Here is a 16,483-nt window from a genome sequence, read left to right as displayed (position 1 = left end):
TCACTAGGAGTACTGTGTACAGTTCAGCAGGAGTAGCCATTTTTCCTCCTTCTTAGTAGCTGGTGCAGAGCTGTGTTTTTGACTTTCAGCCTGGGAACAACGCTGCCATCACCAACGCTTTTAGTTGTTGCTAGGTAATGTTTACTCTGATTAAGGACTTTCTCAGTCTCATGCTCTACCTGTGAGGAAGGGCACAGTAAGCTGGGAGGAAGCAGAGACAGAACACTTGATCCCAAGTAGCCAAAGTGGTATTCCATATCACAGCACTTCATGCCCACTATATAAATTGGGGGGAGTTACCTGGAAGGCCCAGATTACTGCTCGAATCGGGCTGGTTATCGGTTGGTTTGTGGTAAGCAATTGCATTGTGCATCACTTGTGTTTATTGTTTTCTTTTCTTTTTCCCTTTTAGCTTTATATTCTCTCCCCTTCTTATTTCTCTTATCATCATTATTATTGGTGGTAGTGGTAGTAGTAGCTTTGTATTATACCTTAGTTACCGGACTATACTTATCTCAACCCATGGGAGTTAGTTACATTCTTTTGATTCTCCTCCCCATCCCTCTTGCATCCCTCTTATTTCTCACAAAACGTAGAGTGAGTAACTGATCACTGAAGGCAATATAAATAGTAGGCAAGATTAAACAGATGGCTGTAACATAATTCTGGAGTCTCAACTGGCATTTAGCACTACTTTGAATTTGACAAATAAAATAAGACACGTATGTTGACGTACATGCGTTGCACTTTTATTTATGTAACTAACTGAGGTATTAAAATTGTCTTAAAATGCAGATGTCTAAAGAAGAGAAAATTATATGAGTAAGAGAATAGTATCATCGGTTTCAGTCTTCAATGATTAGTAGCTCTTTGCTTTTTTCTTCCAATATCCTTTACTTATAATATTCATTCAAAGTCTCTGTCTTACTCCTCGACTAGATAGGTAGCTTGGGAAGATGGTAGGAAATCCACCATTTCTCAGCAAGAATTAGTTAGGCAGACTTTTTTTAAATGAAGTATAACAAGCTAAAAGTGTGTGCATCTCACGCTGCATATAATACACTTTGAATATATACACTGTAATTATACACAAGCATCTTGTATAGGCAGTGATACCACCTTCACTAGGAAATCAAAAGTCAATAGATAATGAACCTTGTGTCATATCTTCTCTTCTTTGAACATAAATTTCACACGGAATCTCCTCTATCACCCTGTCTTCTATGACTTGCTCAGGGCAGTCATGCACTTGTTTGAAAATGTAACTATTCTTGAATGTACTGTTAAATGTTTTCATTGGCTGAGGCTGTGCAAAGTCATTGTGGAAGGGAAGTTCCATGGAGTTGAGGTTTGTCCTGCTTTGTTTTGTATTAGAGGCCTGGGAACCACAGTGGTGGTCATGAATGCATCTGGAAGCTGTTAAAGGGTGTCTCATTTTCTGGTAGTTTTCAAGTTCCTCTGATAAATCTTCCAGATCTGCAGAAATTTCTTTGTCCCTTAATGAAAATAGTTCATAATGTGGAGGATCAAATACTTCCTGGAAGCCAGCTTTATTGAAAGCAGTCTTGCAAGCCATAAGCTTTTTGCGAGGTTGCTTTACTTGTACTAGAATTGAAATGATGAGAAGTACTAAAACTATCCCTGATGTGATGCCAATGATTGTTCCATGAGTTGTGGTGATTTTTTCAAACCATCCAGTTATTTTCTTTTCTGCAAAGAAAAAATTAGGCTTATGATGACGGTTTTATGATTTTTCACATTTTTGATCATGCTTAATGACTTAATGGCATTGAAGGCTAGATCTGTGTGTCAAAGGGATTTATCATCCTGGATCTGTGCATTTGTTCAGCAAGTCTAATTCCCTGTCTGAGTTACTGGCCACCACACGGTATTTCAGTGGCAGGTGGAACTCTGTGGCCAGTGTAGGCTGACTGAGCTAGGATGTGGCTTTAATCCTAAAACTCTACTGATCAGTTCACATTCCAAAATTCACAAATTAAGTAGGCTTAAAGTAACAGCTACAGCTGATACTTCTCTTACCATGTTTTGCTCCCACTGGTAACATTCCCATTAATGACAATAGAAGGAAACATAGATTTAAAATTATCTATTTCTTCCTTAAAAGGGAAATATTATCATAGTGATTATGTGAAGGTGACTGTACTATTTGTTTACAAGGAGCTTTAGCATAGATATATTCCAGTTTTAACAGTCCAGTAATCAAGTCAGATGGGAAAAAAAAAAAAGAGAGTGGCTGGGGGGAACAAACATGGACCAACCAACCCTAATCATATGGCACTTTTGGATATACTTCATATGAACACACAAGACAGCATCAGAACAAGATGGTTTCCATACTAAAAATTCTTATTTGGAGATTAAATTTTTCCATTTGGATTTCTGTTCTGTAAATTTATTTGTTTGGCAGTGTTCAAGGCCATGTTGGACAGGCCTTGAGAAATCTGGTCTATCTAGTGGAAGATGTCCCTGCCCATGGAAGGGGGTTGGAACTGGATGAGCTTTAAGGCCCCTTCAACCCAAACCATTCTATGGTTCTATGATTGTCCTAGGGGACTAAAAGAATTCTACATTGAGACTCTGCAACATCCTCTACTGAGGGAAAAAAGCATTTAAGACTATGTAGAAGAAAATACAGTAGCCTAGATGTTGCATATTATTTTCAGATATCTGGTTCCTGCCATATGGATATCTGTATTATGCACTTAAGTACTCTACACACAGTGCCTGGAGACAGTTCTATACCATCATACACTATTTGAAACAATTCATACACTAAACAGACTCCCAAGGAGTTGGCTAGTAAGAAGTTATGTCTGAAATACAGTTCTACTTCAGAGTGTAGACTGTCTACTCTGAGTTACACTTGTACCTTTAATGTGAAGGAGGATATCTCTCTTGTCCTGCTGTCATGGTTTAAACATGCCTAGCTTAGATTTCAGTGTTACCGTACATTGTGGGAGGTATGAATTTCAGCGCTATGGCAGTTCTCTCATCTGTGTCTAGGTTTCTTAATTCTTGGAAGATACTCTGGTCAAAAAGTTGTTATGCAAAAGGTGATACACTCTCCAATCTCTTAAAATAAATTGCACACAACTGACTTTCCTATCAATTTTTGTGCCACTGGGCTTAGGTCACAACATGCTCAGATTTAGGTAGCTATCAGTACAGACTACATGAGAACTCTGGGTGCCAGCAGGAATTTTACACAACTGTGAGAAGCTTTCTTTTTAAGGCTAGATATTGCTTATTTGGTTGCAGCAGTCTCCCTTCAGTCTGCCTAAGCTGGCAGTATGGTCCAGTCTTCAGCTGTCTCCTCATTATCTGCTGTGCAAGTATTACAGTAGAATTTAGACTGTATTCAGCATAAAGCACGGTGGGTTATTCAGCAGCAGATACAGCAATTTGCAAATACTGGGAAACTTTCTTCACATTGTGACATGGTTTTCATGGAATTATTTTTTTAAATACTGCAGTATGTAAAGTGTGAATTCTAAGCAAAATTCTAGGAAGTAGTTGGTAAAGATGGGAAAGACATCTGGAAATTGCACTTAAGATGGAATACTGAATATTAACAAAGCTAAGCACTGTTTAGAGGAGCTCACTTTTACATTGAAAACTTGGGAGTTATGGATCAGTTTTGTTAACTGGAAAGCTTCCAGAATATACCTTGCATTAGAGTATTTATGAGTGGTGTGTATTTTTTTGTTTGCCCCAAATAAAATGTCAAAGTAAGTTTTTTAATATGTATTTACTAAAAAAATTAAGCAGGATTTGTGTGTTGAAAAGCCATTTTATTTCAAGATTTTCTGTAAAGGAGATTTTGACCCTTCCTGCAGGGTCAACTTCTCTTTGAAATGGAGTATGTATTTAAATCTTTCTGGAGTCATGTGTTCAGAGCATTTATGCCATTCTTTGTCTCAAAAAAAAAAAATCCCTGCTCACATGTGTTCTTTTCTGGTTTTCTTTTAGCAAGAAAAACTGTTGACCTTAAATTTGCTTTGTTCCAACTCTGAAAACTCAGTGATTGTTGAAGCACAAGTGAACATATTTGTACTTTAGCAGAATAACAAGTTCCTCATATTATGAGAATTTTTCCTACAAAACCTGATATTGAGACACATTTTTCCTGTAGTTGTGATGATTTCAACAATACTCCTGTGCCCCATCTTCTAGAAGCAGTGATTTACATGTGTTCATTTTCCATAAGTGATGACTTCTGCTTCCTAAACAATTCCTCCTACCCGTTCTCACATTATATGCAACTGCATTTACTCTGAGATAGCCTGTGATTAACAGCTTAAAAAAAAAGTGTTTTAAAATTGTCTTTCTCTTTGAAGACTGTTGCCCAAGAAAGGCTTTTTCTGCTTGAAGGCTTGTGTCTTTTTCAAGCTCTGTATTTTTTTCTCTAAAAGGTATTACCTGTCCATACAGTCTTTGCTTCCTTTAAAGTTTAGAAATGGATAGGCTGCAACCTGGCAAATACTAAATTCTATTTCCTGTTAAGCTGACATCCCTTTAAAATAAGATACTTTATGCTAAAGAGGAAGAAATTTAATTATAAAGCAGTAAGATCAATATTCAGGATGCTTGCACATCTCCTGAATTTAAATAAAAAAATTGGAACACCTGTCTGAGATTAGTAGAATAGCTGTCTTCAGCATATTTTCAGGGAGAAGACATTTCATTACTTTTTTGAAAGGCAAATTGACCAGACTAGCTCACAAAGGCTATACTTTGTATAATATTCACCTCTGCAGTGATTTTCATCCCAAGGGTATGCACAGTTCTGAATGCCATTGCACACTAAAGAATTATTGATGCACATGTTGCTATGGCAGAAGTAAGTGTTGCCTGAGCAGGGAGCTGCAGGAGAGAAAGAAAACATTAGGAATTTTCAGTAATTGATGCACTGCAATAAAACTAGTAAATTCCTGGGGGGGGGGTTATTGTTGTTTTTTTTTTTTTTTTTAACATGCATACTAATTCTTTATCTCCATTTCAAACACAAGCACTTTTCTTGCACATCACTAATTATTGGATGATTTAATCCTTCATATGGTTTCTGGCAAGGGCATTATCAATGCTACAAAAAAATTCTCTCTCAAAATGGGTAGCAGATAGAGATGGTCACAACACAGATAATGGAAGAAGGCTTTAATACTTGTCTTTAAAATAATAGTTTAGTACTTGGTTTTAAAATACTTGGCTTTAAATGCGTAAAAATTGTATGCTCAAAATCAGTTTATATTTATTCAGTCTGCTGTGCATCTGCTATGTAGATGTTGTGAAGCAGTTCCTGAACATATGCATTGTAGAGCCCATTAATATCTTAAGGCAAATCAGATTTCAGCTTCTGGAGGACCATTTCAGTAACTGCAAGAGATTTCAGAAACTGGAGGCATCTAAGTCATTCTTGTTTGTGAATCAAAGCTCCTAGATCCTCCTATTAGAACTAATGCAGGGATTGAGAGAGTACAGTTTAGCTTTTTATCTCTCTGTCTATATATATTTAGAAATTTTAAGAAATAAATTAAGTAGAAAGTTGCCCTAAAGATTTTGTTTCTGTGAATGTTTGGAATAGCTCCTTGACATTAAAAAAATATGCTAAAAATAGTAATAATTCTTTTCAGTATGTTTTGTAATATTCATAGGGAATTCTTTACGAATTCAGAGCACTGGACAAGAAAATAATTTTCTCTTTGTCTCAGTAATGTGGTATTTTTATGATAGAAATATCTATTATCAGTGGAGTCAGTTATACATTAAACAGCAAAGATGTATGGTAGACATTCTACTCTTTGGTTTCATAGAATAAATTTACTCTTGAGCAGTCTGGATTCTCTGAAACACAGTACAAAACCCAAAGGGTACGGCAGAGGAGGGTGACTAGTCCTGAATAAAGAATTTCTCACTCCTCCTGTGAGACTTCAGAGTCTGTGACAGAAAAAGGAGTAGGTAGGTTCTCCTTCTGAATTTGGAAAGAAAGACTGCGCAAGCTTTACTTTATAAAGGGTAAATAGGATTGTCATTTAAATAGAATAGATTTAAAAAGCTATGTATGTAAAAGGCTACAATACCTACTGAAGTATTTTTGACATAAAGGACAAACTATGAAATTTGTGTCCAGAGTGGTTATCATGGATCCATGTGTATTTGTTGGTGTTCCAGTATGGATCTGTGTGGAGTTGTATTTCTTTTGGAAGCACAGAGAAAGAGTTACAATGTAAGACACATTCCCTTTATTTCCCCTGAACAGGGGAATTTGTTTCATCTTTCTGTATATTTGGATGATGCATTCTGTTGCTGCTTCTCCATCTGCCAGCACAGTCTCTATTTTACATTTCTGTGAAGTCTCCTTAACATTTTTTGGGGATGGCTTTTGTTCACAAGTTTATAAAAATGGGACAAATAAACAGAATTAATTTTCCTTTTGTTTATCTGGGGATTACCAAGTCTAAAAGTCACAATGATTGATTGTCTCCACTCCAGGGCTTCAAGGACATAGCTGGACTCTTCTCATAACAGCTGGTGCAATGCTCAGTATTCTTTGTATCTAGCATTATTTATGCACTGAACCAAGCCAGAAATCAAATACATTGGTTTTTAACATTAGTCAATTCTGCAAACAGCTCTAGGCATGTGTTAGGTGACTGTCATGCATAATTAGTTCATTTATGTACATTTTTTTCAGAAATACTGATTGTTTTCATGGTTGGCTTCATATAATTATAAATCATGAGTAAGGTAGAAGACAAAAATAGCCTCATGATCTGAAAATAAGATAAGCAAGGATTGACTTTTTTTTTTTTTCAGTGAGAAAAATTGCTTACCCCACTTCTGGTAGGAGCCTCCTTTGATACTGCTCCTCTACTCTGCTCTCGTGAGACCTCACCTGGAGTATTGCATACAGTTCTGGTGTCCTCAACATAAAAAGGACATGGAACTGTTGGAACAAGTCCAGAGGGCCACGAGGATGATCAGGGGACTGGAGCACCTCCTGTATGAAGACAGGCTGAGAAAGTTGGGGCCGTTCAGCCTGGAGAAAAAAAGGCTGTGTGGAGACCTCAGAGCAGCCTTCCAATATGTGAAGGGGACCTATAAGGGTGCTGGGGGACTCTTCATTATGGACTGTAGTGATAGGACAAGAGGTAATGGGTTAAAACTTAAACAGGGTAAGTTTAAATTGGATACAAGGAAGAAGTTTTTTACTGTAAGGGTTGCCCAGGGAAGTTGTGAATGCTCCATCCCTGGTGGTGTTCAAGGCCAGGTTGGACAGAACCTTGGATGACATGGTTTAGTGTGAGATGTCCCTACCCATGGCAGGGGGGTTGGAACTAGATGATCTTAAAGTCCTTTCCAACCGTAACTATGCTATGATTCTGATTCTATGATTTAAAAATACATGAAACATTTTTCAGACACATAACTTTCAATTGCCCTATCCAATAAAGATGCTATTTGAAGTTAGAACATAGATAATAATAACCACATACCTTTTCAAGTTTTCTTCTGCCAATGACTTTTGAGTTGCTTTAAAATTGTAAGTTAACAAAGTTATCTAGCTTTAGGATTACTGTTTCAACCTCTTGCACTCAAAAAAACACCACGAAAAGACTCCCCAAAACCCAAACCCAACAGAAGAAAAACCCAACCGCACTCCAGTATTTGTAATATATACAGAAAATTTCCCTGGCAAAATTCATAGCATTTTCTAGATTGGAAGCTGGAATAACTTGCACTACTACTAATATCAATAATTGCATTGAAATAAATGCTACTGGAAAAGAAGTTCTCAATTTTTGCAAGTTGTGAATTGCAGTAAATACCAGTTTTAAGCACAATAAGTAATTTTTACTAAATGCCTCTTGTACCTTAAACAGTAGACTAGTTTGAACCATGCAATTGTCTATTTTACATCTAGGCAAAGTAAGCAATAAGATATTTCTCTTAAGTCTCCGTCAGTCTTTTTAGAAAATTGTTTTACAGAAAGTAACTTTTCACCTGTGTTAAAAAATTACTGTTTTGTGGAACAGAATATAAAATCCACTTGTTATCTGTAACCTAAATTTTTTTGGAAGGTAGTGACCAGGATCCCTTTCAGGACTGGCTACAGACATGTTCTGTCAAGAAAGGTATTTCTTTGACAGCAAATTTGTACTACTTATTCTTCAAGCAGAGTCCTTTGAAAACCTTTGGCACAAGCATAGGTCTGATTTTCTGAAGTGGCAGATATGCTTTATTCAGCTCTCCCCACGTATTGCAGATCTTCTCTGCAGTTCTGAACTTAGTCTACTTTAGTCCTGAAGATGCTACTTATTTTCAGGTTCTGCAATGTGGACAATGTTGTCCTTTATAAATATGTGAGGCAACAAAATTCCAGTAAATTCAGAGAGAAAGCACTTCAAAGAAAATCTGACTTTCAGGAAACATCTTCATTTACAATGGGAATAAAGACTATCTCCACCCTGGGCTATGGGATCCAAACAGAAATCTAGTTTGCATTTACAGCTCTGCTTTTAATATAGCCTTCTTAAATAAATTTGAATTTAACTGCTTATCCACAGTTGTGCAATACACTGGACTTTCCTAAGGGAGCACGTGTGGGATCACTGCAAGCCATGTGCAGCTGACGAGGTAGCAGCTTAGGTATAGCTGGAGTGGGTGTACTTCCAGATCCAGACTCTGCAGAGTCACACATGTTCTCTAGCCTTCTGAACATCCAGTATGGGCTTGAGAAGAGCCTGTTGTGGTATCTGGCAGAGAACTGGAAGATGAGGGCTAATGGGAGAGCACACTTCAGTCACACTGCTGTCTTCTTTAAGTAAGCCTGTGCTCATCTGTAGAACTCTGTGAGAATTACATATCTTAGGGCTGTATTATTACTGAATTCAAATGAAAAACAAACCTTTTAAGACTGGAGGAAAGCCTTTCTTCAGGAACCATGCTTATAACTGTAATAAAGCAATTATTTAATTTAGATGCCAGTACATGAAGAAAATGGAAACAACCTTTTTCATGTGTTCCTGCTGCATAATATATAGCTGATGCTTTTCCTAAAATACCTGAAGAAGTACCCTGATCCCAGGAGAATAGACAGTTTAAAATCTACTTACGATCCACAAATGAAGTGAACAGCATTCTGAATCTGCTTAGCCTACTGCCTTCGTCTGCCCACATCCGCACCACACCCATCCCAGTCTGCAGCATGACATCCTTTGCTACCGTACTGCAGAACTTTGCCTTCAGGTTTTCAATAGAACTACTTCCATCATACACAGCAACAAAGTTTCTTTTGCATTCGTTTGAATGCTCCATTTGATAGTCGAGAAATCGTACATAAATCTGTTAGAAAAGAGAAATTATTGTCTCTAGGAAAAGTAATACCGAGAAGACAGTATTTCTTAGCAAATCTTGGAGATGTTTCGTTCCCTTACACATGTGTAACTCTCAATGCACAGCACTTTTAAACTTACATTTTCTCATGACATGTAAATGTGGAGTATTACTTAAAGTTTGTCTTAAGTGTCTGTTTTGCTTTGGCCCCTTCCCCAAAACAATCTTTACTTAATAATTTACTCTGATATGTTTCTACTCCCCTTGGAAAAAAAAAAAAAAGGGAAAAAGCAATATACTTGCTGAAGAAAGCCCTAAGCAGCTCTGCTACATGTGCAGACTATTACTCTAGAAGAGATATGAGAAATGCATAAATATGCTGAAAGAATGTTAATGGTATTTTGACTGTTCTCTTTTCTTTCTTTTTAATTCCTAACAGCAGTGTTAAAATATAAGGGAAGGAATCTAGTCAGGAAAGCTCTGAAGTAAAAATAAGGAAATTAAAATTTATTGCTTCAGAATGAAAGATAATTACTAAACCATAGTGTTGTTATGGAAGACACAAGCCATGAAAGTCAGGAGTAATTTGAATAAAAATGGAAGCAGAAGAAAAGTAAGCTGGCTATCTAGGAAGAGTTAATAAATTAAGCCAATCTTAATTCCTCCAAAAGCAGGAATCTAATCCAAGAGAAGGCAGCATATGTGTTAGAACATATGCAGCAAAGAAATTGGAAGACCAACATGGCACTTGGAAAATAAGCAAATAATTTATTTTGCCAGAACAGGAAACTTCTGCAAGATTGTAATTCAGCTAGAATTATGTGAAAAGATCACAGGCCTTTTTCATATCTTGAATGGTTGTATTGGGATTCTTAAAATTCTAGGGGAAGTTGATGAACTGTGTAACTCAAACTCAGTTACCTAGGCATGCTGTAAAGGCCATCCTTAAACTTTAAAAATTCCTCAGTAGCCATTATTTTGACAGAGAAGAAGTCTATCCATGTGAAGGCAGAGGTCTCTTGCTCTATGTGAGAAAAGATGCGCCTTCTACCCACAAGGTCTTCAGTATGTTCCTCAGATAAGCTTGAGTCTAGACTTGATGTGTTTTGAGTGAATACAGCCTACAGCTATATCTCAGGCTGCTATTACAGACACTAAGGACCTTTTGCGCAGTATGGTTTTTCATGCATCTGCCTAATGACAAACATCTCCATCTCTTGTTTAATTTGTGAAGCGGGGGAGACAAGCAAAGATGAATACCACGCTTACTACTGTTGTATTACCTATTTTTCTGTCCTTTTGCCATATCTCTCTTTTAACCTCAGCTACAGCCAAAGCCTTTTAAAACTGAATTGTAAAGAATTCACTAAACCAAAACCAACCAACTTTGGGGGAAAAAAAGATTTACAAACACTTAACAAGTTCTACTGAAAACATGGTAAAAGAGCGAGCACAGGGAAAGGCAGGCAAAACTTGCACACCCTGGCTTTTCCTTTCCAGTGTTTTCCAGAGGCAGGTTGCAAGCTCTGTCTCCCCTTGCACACTATGAAAAGGTGCAGCCTGTGCCATACTAATTCATGCTTCATCTCACTATTGTGTGATTTTCAGTATCCATTTTTTTTATTCCTTTTTTTCTACTTCTGCTGTCTTTGTTCTCAGCTATATTGAGAACCTGTCTTCCATTGATGTCTTATCTCACAAACATGGGTGTGAGCTCTTAAATGCTAGTATATGGGCAGAGAGATGATATTCTCATTTAATGATTGACTTTATGTATCTGCTGTGAAATTACAAGGGAAGCTAAAAATAAACAAGGACACTTTTAGTAGAACTATTCACTGTATGTGTAAATATCTGTTACACAGATTTTAAAAGTCCTTTCATTGCTGCAGTTGTGTCAGTTTTAAAAAATTACTTTTATTACAAAATCTAATTGAGGAAATTAAAAACATCTCTGCTTATTTTTCTCAAGAGACTGCACCATATCAGATCTAATAGATTTTATCATCATAATTCTGCCAGAATTGAAGCTTGAGAAACTACTCCTGGAATACTAATAATTATTTTTCTGTAATGTTTTAACTCTATAATTTAGGATGATGAACTAACCTCAGGACTGACTCAACTATAACTCTGCCTTCTGCCAACATTCAATAATTTAATAAAGTACTTAAGCATAAGACCTGATGCACTCACATGTCAAAGTAAGAAGAAAATGGTTTTAATATTGTTTTGAGACAAGGAAGTACAAAATCTTTTGTAAATAAGTAAAATCAGTTCTAAAAAACATTGTTTGATGGCTTTGTAACATTAGCAATAGAAAGTAACTCAGGTAAATGTTTCACAAAAACTAGTCAGAATACACCCAAAGCACATAATGAAAATCGTTGTATAAGATAAATCACAGCTGGCGTAGTTTTAGGTCCTTATGACCTTAGTACAAAAATAATTGTAAGAAAAACAGGACATATAGATAAAGAGTATCTGAAAGTAGCAGATGTCCAGGATGTGCTGTGGCTAACTGAAGGACGGGATGATTATGTCTGCAGTGTTACCAAACCAATTAAGCTGGTGTAAGCATTATCTACTGCACATGCTTCAGAGATTGCCAGAAAGTGATGAAGATTGTTGTAAGAAGTAAATGACTCCCAAAGACCACTACCACGTTGTCGTGTGCATGTGGAAATGGTTGTGGAATTACATAAAGCAGTTCTTGGATGGTTAATGAATATGTATGATGCTTAATGAATATGTATGTTAAGCAACAATATAACCACAGTCTGATTGAGGATCGGCTGAGACAAGCTAGGAAGAGCTGTCCCCTGTGTCTCCCAGTGCTGCAATAAAGAATACCTGCTTGTCAACTTAAACTTTGTTGGCAAGTTCTTAGAGAGTACTACAAACCAGTTTCTGGAAGAACTGCTAATATTACTTAGTACAGGGCTCCTGGGAGTTGAGTCACTTCCTCAAAGGTTCAAATATATTAATGAAGTTTTAATTTCTTTCTTGTCTTGTCCTCTTACCACCATCTTTTAGGTTGCTGGTTTTGAACTTTTAATTTGGAAGTTGGTTAATAGGGCTTGTAAGCTAAAATGTTAAGTTGTAAATTAAAACCACTCTGTTAAGAGCAAGATAGGGCAGTAAGGCCTTGGGGTATGTATAAAAAAGGGTACCCTTTGAAAATAAGAAAGGAGTAACCAAGATATACGGGGCCAGTTCTTCAAGATAAGGAACAAATAAGAAAAACCTGACCTAAACCACAGAGTTTTTAAGTAATTCACAAGTCTTCTGGGACCTGATGAAATCCATCCATGGGTCCTGAAGGAGCTGGCGAATGAAGTTGCTAAGCTACTGGCCATCATATTTGAAAAATCAGGGCAGTCAGGTGAAGTTCCCGAAGACTGGAAAAAGGGAAATAAAACCCACATTTTCAAGAAGGGGAAAATGGATGACCCAGGGAATTATAGACCAGTCAGTCTCACCTCTGTGCCTGGCAAAATCTTGGAGCAGATTCTCCTGGAAGGCATACTAGGTCACATGAAAAACAACATAGTGCTTGGTGACAGCCAGCATGGCTTCACTAAGGGGAAATCCTGTCTGACCAATTCAGTGGCCTTCTATGACGGGGCTATGGAATTGATGGACAGGGGTGGAGCAGTTGATGTCATCTACCTGGATTTGTGTAAAGCGTTCCACACTGTCCCACATGACATCCTTGTCTCTAAATTGGAGAGACATCAATTCGATAGGTGGACCACTCGGTAGATAAAGAAGTGGCTGGACGGCTGCATGCAAAGAGTTGTGGTCAATGGCTCAATGTCCAGCTGGAGACCAGTAACAACTGGTGTCCATCAGGAATCGGTGCTGGGACCGGTCTTGTTTAACATCTTTGTTGGTGACATGGACAGTGGGATTGAGTGCTCCCTCAGTAAGTTTGCCGATGACACCAAGGTGTGTGGTTAGGTTGATATGCTGGAGGGAAGGAATGCCATCCAGAGAGACCTTGACACACTTGTGAGGTGGGCTGATGCCAACCTCATGAAGTTTAACCATGACAAGTGAAAGGTCCTACATCTGGGTCGGAGCAATCCCAGGCACAGATACAGGTTGGGCAAAAAGGAAATTCATGGTAGTCCTGCGGAGAAGGACTTGGGGGTGTTAGTCAATGAGAAAATTAACACGAGCCAGCAGTGTGCACTTGCAGGCCAGAAAGCCAGCCGTATTCCGGCCTGCAGTAAAAGGACAGAAGGAGGTGATCCTACCCCTCTACTCTGCTCTCGTGAGACCTCACTTGGAGTACTGTGTGCAGTTCTGGTGTCCTCAACATGAAAAGGACATGGAACTGTTGGAACATGTCCAGAGGAGGGCCATGAGGATCATCAGGGGACTGGAGCACCTCCTGTATGAGGACAGGCTGAGAAAGTTGGGGCTGTTCAGCCTGGAGAAGAGAAGGCTGCGTGGAGACCTCATAGCAGCCTTCCAGTATCTGAAGGGGGCCTATAGGGATGCTGATGAGAGACTATTCATTAGGGACTGTAAGGAAAGGACAATGGGTAACGGGTTGAAACTTAAACAGCAGAGGATTAGATTGGATATAAAGATGAAATTCTTTACTGTTAGGGTGGTGAGGTACTGGAACGGGTTGCCCAGGGATGTTGTGAATGCTCCATCCCTGGCAGTGTTCAAGGCCAGGTTGACGAAGCCTTGTGTGGCATGCTTTAGTGTGAGGTGTCCCTGCCCTTGACAGGGGGTTGGACCTAGATGATCTTAAGGACCTTTCCAACCCTAACGATTCTATGATTCTTTTGCACTTGTGCAAGCACACAAGTCAATCAGCAGACACAGTGAGGAATACTGTCAGCAACCACCAGAGCCAGAGCCCCCTTAAAACCACCACTGAGGCAAGGAAGCATATGCATAATTAAAATGCAAATATTACAATTAGCTTCAGGAAATCTAGTGAATATGTAAAGCGTTTCCCAGAAAGGCTGTAAATATGCATAAGTTCATAGGATATATGGATGCTGCTTATAGACTCCAGCCCCACTCACCTTTGCAAAATGACATATGTGTGCACCCAGCACTGCAATAAGGAATTCCTACTTTATAAAACTCCAAATCGAGCCTTAGAGAGTTTCTTCATCTGTCTTTTGTAGTAACAGGGCTGATTAGTTAACCATTAAGGGTACGTAAGAAGTCATAGGGTAGGCTTGTCATCTTGGCAGCTACTGCTTAGAAATATTTTTTTAATTTCTGTGTACATGCAAGCAGTGATATGTGCTTTAACACACATACAGGAGCAAAATGAAAGATGTGTATACTATATGGAGAAAAAAATACGTACTCTTCAGTGCAACTCAAGTTATTAACCATTCTATGTCTGAAATATACAGCTGTTGGGTTTTGTTGAACAGGCTATAGCTATTGTATTTTAGAGTTATGAATAGAATTTTATCCTTCTCTCCGACCAACAATAAAGCTCAAGTTGTTTTAATGAGCATAAGATAGTGATGATTTCATAAGCAGTCTCTAGATCTGCAGGCACAATCACAAATACCAGGTACCCAGCTAACGTATGCTGATTTTTGGCTTGAACAGTTACTATGCCCCTTTAGGGTTTGGGCAGAAAAGCTCTAGCAAATTTTATTGTGGCACTTTAAGAGGGTGTGATGCTATAGCTAAATCAGAAGAAGCTATAGCTAAATCAGAAGAGTGACAATTCCTTAGCTGCTTCCAGGTAAAGCCTTTCATTTTAGCTCAGGCTACTGATGAAACACAGAATCACAGAATCCTGAGGGTTTTAAGGTACCTCAAAAGATCATCTAGTCCAACCCCCTGCAAGAGCAGGGTAACCTAGAGTACATCACACAGGAACTTGTCCAGGCAGGCCTTGAATATCTCCAACGTAGGAGACTCCACAACCTCCCTGGGCAACCTGTTCCAGTGCTCTGTCACTCTCACAGTAAAGTTCTTCCTGATGTTCACATGAAACCTCCTATGCTCTAGTTTACACCCATTGCCCGTTGTCCTATCACTGGATATCACTGAAAAAAAGCCTAACTCCATCATCCTGACACTCACCCTTTACATATTTGTAAACACTGATGAGGTCACCCCTCAGTCTCCTCCAAGCTAAAGAGACCCAGCTCCCTCAGCCTCTCCTCATAAGGGAGGTGTTCCACTCCCTTAATCATCTTTGTGTCTCTGCGCTGGACTCTTTCAAGCGATACCCTGTCCTTCTTGAACTGAGGGGCCCAGAACTGGACGCAATATTCCAGATGCGGCCTCACCAAGGCAGAGTAGAGGGGGAGGAGAACCTCTCTTGCCCTACTAACCACAGCCTTTCTAATGCACCCTAGGATGCCATTGGCCTTCTTGGCCACAAGGGCACATTTCTGGCTCATGGTCATCCTCCTATCCACTAGGACCCCCAGGTCCCTTTCCCATTCACTACTTTCCAGCAGGTCAACCCCCAACCTGTACTGGTACATGGGGTTGTTCTTCCCCAGATGCAAGACTCTACACTTGCCCTTGTTGAATTTCATCAAGTTTCTCCCTGCCCAACTCTCCAGCCTGTCCAGGTCTCGCTGAATGGCAACACAGCCTTCTGGTGTCCTCCCAGTTTAGTGTCATCAGCGAACTTGCTGAGGGTACACTCAGTTCCCTCATCCAGGTCGTTGATGAAAATATTAAACAGCACTGGTCCCAGCACCGACCCCTGAGGGACTCCACTAGTCACAGACCTCCAGCTAGATTCTGCCCCATTGACCACAACTCTCTGCCTTCTTCCTTTCAACCAGTTCTTGATCCACATCACTAACTGATCCTCAAGCCCACATTACCTTAGCTTATCTATGAGGATGCTGTGGGAGACAGTATCAAATGCCTTACTGAAATCAAGAAAAACCACATCTACTGTTCTACCATCATCCCTCCACCTAGTCACTTCCTCATAGAAGGCTATAAGGTTGGTCAAACATGACTTCCCCCTCATAAAACCATGTTGGCTGTTCTTAATAACCCCCTCATCCTTGATATGCCTAGAGATGGAGTCAAGAATAAGTTGTTCCATCACCATTCTAGGGACGGAGGTAAGGCTGACCTGTCTATAATTACCTGGGTCCTCCTT

General features: G+C 39.0%; 1 protein-coding gene across 3 annotated transcripts in view; it reads right to left on the bottom strand.

Annotated features, from left to right (window-relative positions):
- Window positions 1–727: 727 nt before the first annotated feature.
- Window positions 728–16,483, bottom strand: part of LOC101877204 (neuropilin and tolloid-like protein 2) — a 37,701-nt gene continuing 21,945 nt past the window's right edge. For 2 of the 3 annotated variants that reach the window (XM_034073337.1, XM_034073339.1), the window contains 3 exons: window positions 9,135–9,363; window positions 4,771–4,884; window positions 728–1,710 (listed from right to left, as the gene is read on the bottom strand). In XM_034073337.1, the coding sequence (XP_033929228.1) occupies window positions 1,133–1,710; window positions 4,771–4,884; window positions 9,135–9,363 (921 nt within the window). In that variant the 3' untranslated portion in view covers window positions 728–1,132. The remainder of the gene's footprint in view (window positions 1,711–4,770; window positions 4,885–9,134; window positions 9,364–16,483) is intronic. The other variant, XM_034073340.1, reaches the window with a different exon arrangement.

The sequence above is a fragment of the Melopsittacus undulatus genome, chromosome W (genome assembly GCF_012275295.1).
Source record: "Melopsittacus undulatus isolate bMelUnd1 chromosome W, bMelUnd1.mat.Z, whole genome shotgun sequence".
NCBI classification, from domain to species: domain Eukaryota; kingdom Metazoa; phylum Chordata; class Aves; order Psittaciformes; family Psittaculidae; genus Melopsittacus; species Melopsittacus undulatus.
The sequence above is the reverse complement of the archived record's forward strand: the minus strand, read 5'-3'. Positions and strand labels throughout refer to the sequence as shown.